Here is a 4,919-nt window from a genome sequence, read left to right as displayed (position 1 = left end):
ACCTGGTCAAAAGGCTTAGCTTCTTTAAATGACATATTTTAGTATAATATAAAGCCCTAAAAAGAACACAGCAGCTACAGCAACATGCTAGTCAAAAAGTGAAGTTTATTGAGAAGATTGATCCAGCTCGATGAGAACCTCTACACTGACTGAAAGAAGAACATCCTTGTAGTCTTCACAGGCCCATGGTTGGCCCCCATCAACTTTTAAAGTTTAATACAGAATCAAGCCAACCACAGCACATGATGAGTTTCTATCTGATTCTGCTGAAGAGGAGCAGGCTGAGACCTCCTCCATCAGTCAGAATGAAGACCACCTGCACCAATACTCTGCAATGACCCAGCTCCTTGGGCCTCTGTAGCTCACTTATTTGGGAGCAGAGTGACAACTCTTGTCTGCTGTGTGATTGGGACAGTGAACACAGCGATGAAGACCGAGAGCCTCTCTGCACCTCCTCAAACCGAGGAGCATCAGAGGAGGGTTTGATCTGCAGGGCAGTGATTGGAGTCTGTCAGTACTCCAGGCTGGTAACCATGACTACAACAACAACATCCCCAACTCAAAGTGAAAAGCTGTCAGGAGTTTGGACGAGCTGTCAGCCCAACAGCGCAGCGAAACGGAAGAGGTGACTGAGTTCTGCTAGGAAAACAGAACCAGACTTTTTGGATCTACAGAACTGAACAGCTATTAGGCAGATGATGAAGTATTTGTCGTTTTCTTTTTATGTTCTCCTTCCTATTCTGCCTGCAGAGGAGATATCTGCTTAAAATCATCGATTCACTGGAATGTGATGAAGATCTTCTGCTTCATCTGTAGGTTTATAGAAACACAAGAACCACAGAAACCGTTCTGTGCTGTGTTCACTGACTCTCTGCCAGAACACATCTTACAGACATCTGTCAGAACAGAAAGGACCAGAAGGTTCTGTTGACCCAAAGTTAGGCCCTTTTCTTTTCATAATATCAAGAAAACATATTAGATTATTGCACCTCAACAATAGATAGATAGATAGATAGATAGATAGATAGATAGATAGATAGATAGATAGATAGATAGATAGATAGATAGATAGATAGATAGATAGATAGATAGATAGATAGATAGATAGATAGATAGATAGATAGGTTTAACTTTGTGTGTTTGATGAAGCTGGAAGGAAATCCTCAGATTCACAGATAAAAACCAGCAGCTCTGTTCTTCTGGAGGGACTCGAACCTCCTGTTGAGAACCGGAGCAGAAGAACTGCAGCAGTTTGACAACTTTTCCTTCCTCTGCTGTTTCTGGATTTTAGAAACATTTTAGGGGGAAACACACACAATCCCGTGCGTGGAGTACAGGAGTCACGTCTGCGCGCCTCCACCACCGAGCTCATTATTAACACTAATCACCGCAGCACGTCAGAGTGCGAAGGCGGAAGGTTTCTCCCCGTGCGTGACGCGGTGTTGCGTGGCGGACTCTCCCCTGATCCACGGGAATTCTCTGATGACACGCCCCCATCCGGCGGGGGGAGGAGGGGGGAGAGGAGGAGCAGCGTGAGTTTCCGCCTCTCCTCCCAGTTTCAGCACCTGTGTGACCGCAGAACAAGCCGTTGCTGCCGCTTCTTCTCCAGCCGGGCCTCCTGTTTGCCTCGGTAGGTTTGGTTCTGTTCGGCTCGGACTTTCTCCTCCCTCCTGCGGATCCCGAAACGGCCGCCTGTTCATGCGCATCTCACCGCAGTTCCGCACCGGAACGCTGCGGAACGGGATCAGGAGGCTCCAGCCTGCGGAGCAGCAGCGGACATGCCTGAGTCGGACCAATGCCAGCTCCGGGTTTGGTTTGGGAAGCGGGATTACCCTGAGAGCTAAATGACTTGTTGCAGGAAGAGAGAGAAGTTGGTTTTATTAGTTTTTCTGTCTGAGGTGAGTCCGCTTTTTGCCTCCAAACAAACTGAAAGTGACTCCAGCAGCTGACTAGATGAGCACAGGAGCATTTCTTTCTTTCTGATCTCAAACCTCAGCACTTCCTTCACAGTTTTACGCATTTGGTGCGTAAAACTCTGCTCTCTGGGTGACCCGGAGGTCTTGGCTCCATTTTTTCGCCCCCGGATGTCCTATTGTTGCTCCGCAGCTCTTTGAACTCCCTGCCGAACCTCCGCAGAGCTCCGGGCCAGCATGGCAGCAGGAGTCGCATCGTGGCTGCCGTTCGCCCGCGCCGCGGCCATCGGGTGGATGCCGGTGGCCAGCGCGCCCATGCCGGTGCCTCCGAAGGCGAAGCAACGCGGCCGGGACGGACTAATCGTGCTCAATGTGAGCGGCACGAAGTTCCAGACGTGGCGGGACACGCTGGAGCGGTATCCGGACACCCTGCTGGGCAGCTCGGAGCGGGACTTCTTCTTCCATGAGGAGAGCAAAGAGTACTTCTTCGACCGCGACCCGGACATCTTCCGGCACGTCCTGAACTTTTATCGCACCGGGAAGCTGCACTACCCGCGCCAGGAGTGCATCTCCGCTTACGACGAGGAGCTGGCCTTCTTCGGGATTATCCCGGAGATCATTGGGGACTGCTGCTACGAGGACTACAAGGATCGTCGGCGGGAGAACCAGGAGCGCATCCAGGACGACGAGGAGAACGATCACACCAACGACCTGGTGTCCCCAGACGCGAGCTTCCGTGAGACCATGTGGCGCGCCTTCGAGAACCCGCATACCTCCACCATGGCGCTGGTCTTCTACTACGTCACCGGCTTCTTCATCGCAGTATCGGTCATGGCGAATGTAGTGGAGACGGTGCCATGCGGTGCCGCGGCAAACCGCATAAAGGTGACGTCCTGCGGGGAGCGGTACGCGCTGGCCTTCTTCTGCCTGGACACAGCGTGCGTCATGATCTTCACGGTGGAGTACCTGCTGCGCCTGGTGGCCGCACCAAGCCGCTACAAGTTTGTCAAGAGCGTGATGAGCATCATCGACGTGGTGGCCATCATGCCCTACTACATCGGCCTGGTCATGACGGACAATGAGGACGTGAGTGGCGCCTTTGTCACCCTACGTGTCTTCAGGGTGTTCCGGATCTTCAAGTTCTCGCGGCACTCTGCGGGACTTCGCATCCTGGGCTACACGCTGAAGAGCTGCGCGTCTGAGCTGGGCTTCCTGCTCTTCTCCCTCACCATGGCCATCATCATCTTCGCCACCGTCATGTTCTATGCTGAGAAGGGCTCTGGCAGCAAGTTCACCAGCATCCCTGCTGCTTTCTGGTACACCATCGTTACCATGACAACGCTGGGGTAAGTGATGCAAAGTTACTTGTGTCCCCAAAAATGGGCGGGGCCTGTGCTGCTGGTTGTGGTTTAGTGAGAAGGTGGTGGATGCATGTGTGGAGAGATGTCCATCTCATGTTTCTGAAGCTTATGTGAGAGTTTCAGAAGAACCTCTCAGACTGACAAAGGTTGCTCTGATCCTTTAGAACTTAGCTGAGACCATAACTGCGGGGCTTGAAGATCACAGAGCTGGGCTTATTAGTGTTGCTGAATTAATTAGTTGATGTAAAGAGCAGAGATCCAGGAACCCTTTGGAGGATGTTCTGCAGCTCTTCTGTTGACCAATGTAAAATCATTTTTCCAGATAGTTTTGTGTAGCAGATGATTGTCCTTCAGTGGGAAAATGATGTTGCTTTAATTATCAGCTTTTTTCTGACAGCTTCAAGTTTTTAGATTTTGTTTGGGAATCAGGATAATCTTCTTCAATCAGGTTCAATCCTCCTAGCTGAGGAGCAGGTAGATCCGGAGCTTCATCGTGAAGCAGTCTTTCCAGTTTCCTCCAGAAACCCTGTGTGTGAGCTGCTGTGTCCCTGAACCAATCTGTTTCCTGGAGGAAGGTTTGCTCGACATATGAACATGCTCCAAAATGTTGGTGATTCTTTTCCAAATCACACTTTCGTCTGATCTTCCACACACTGGATTCTTCTGTTCACATGGTGATGAATGACTTTCCAAACATTAATCCCATTTTCTAGCTGATTTCTTCCAGTTAATTCTCAGACATTGACTTCTTTAAAACAACCATAGAATATATAATAAATATAACAAAAACTGAACAGTGGGAATTATTTCAGGCTAGTGTCTGGTTATTTTTAGGTCTGACAGCTTTCTGGTCTGGACTGCTGCTAACTGTATTAGCTACTGTAGCCTAGCAAGTCATGCCGACTAACGTTAGACAGACTTACTTTAATTCTAAAGTACTCTTAATAAGCAAAGGGAGGTCCTGCTGATCAAAAACAAAAGAACCAAGATTATGAAGACTCTGAAAACTTACCTTGGCTCGGGTCATTGAGAACAGCAGAGGTGAGGGTCGACCAGAACACCCGGGCAAAACTGGAGCTCTTACCGTGATTGGTTGTGTCAGTTGCCCTGCCAACACCCAACCCAGCGCCTCCTCTCACTCACAGCTGGGTTTGATACCAACAACCCGCAAGAAAGTCACATGTGGAGAGAACTGACCATGCGCAGCAGCAGTTGAAATGTTGTGTTTACTGACCTTTAGTTGTAGGGCAAAAATTGACACACATTAAATCAAACATGTGATGAATTATTTGTTTGTGTATAAATGTTCCACAGGTGATCTTTTACACACCACCTCTAATTGATTTTGCATGTATGTCAGTTTTTAGTAGAAGTAAATATTTAGCTGTACAAGTTCAGATTGTTTGTTGCATCTTCTCACGTCATAATGCACCAATGCTCACATCCAAAATACAAGTTCAGATGTTTAAAAACATATGTGCCTCCACAGAGTAGTGCTGAACAGAAGTTCTCCAGCTGGTTTCTAGTGTCTCCTCCGTCCTTCAGCTTCTCTCCCTGCTCTGCATGTCGCTGTCCCTGGTGCTGAAGCTCAGCTGCAGTTTCACCATGAAAACCAGTTCAAACACTGTTAGGGGAGGAGTCCAGT

General features: G+C 49.0%; 1 protein-coding gene across 1 annotated transcript in view; it reads left to right on the top strand.

Moving 5' to 3' along the window:
* The first annotated feature begins 1,339 nt into the window (after positions 1 to 1,339).
* The window catches only part of LOC124882867 (potassium voltage-gated channel subfamily D member 2-like), a 64,810-nt gene continuing 61,230 nt past the window's right edge, over positions 1,340 to 4,919 (top strand). The window contains exon 1 of the mRNA XM_047389483.1: positions 1,340 to 3,259. Within this exon, the coding sequence (XP_047245439.1) occupies positions 2,151 to 3,259 (1,109 nt within the window). The 5' untranslated portion in view covers positions 1,340 to 2,150. The remainder of the gene's footprint in view (positions 3,260 to 4,919) is intronic.

This window comes from Girardinichthys multiradiatus, chromosome 17 (genome assembly GCF_021462225.1).
Source record: "Girardinichthys multiradiatus isolate DD_20200921_A chromosome 17, DD_fGirMul_XY1, whole genome shotgun sequence".
NCBI classification, from domain to species: domain Eukaryota; kingdom Metazoa; phylum Chordata; class Actinopteri; order Cyprinodontiformes; family Goodeidae; genus Girardinichthys; species Girardinichthys multiradiatus.
This window is presented reverse-complemented; position numbering and strand designations above follow the sequence as displayed.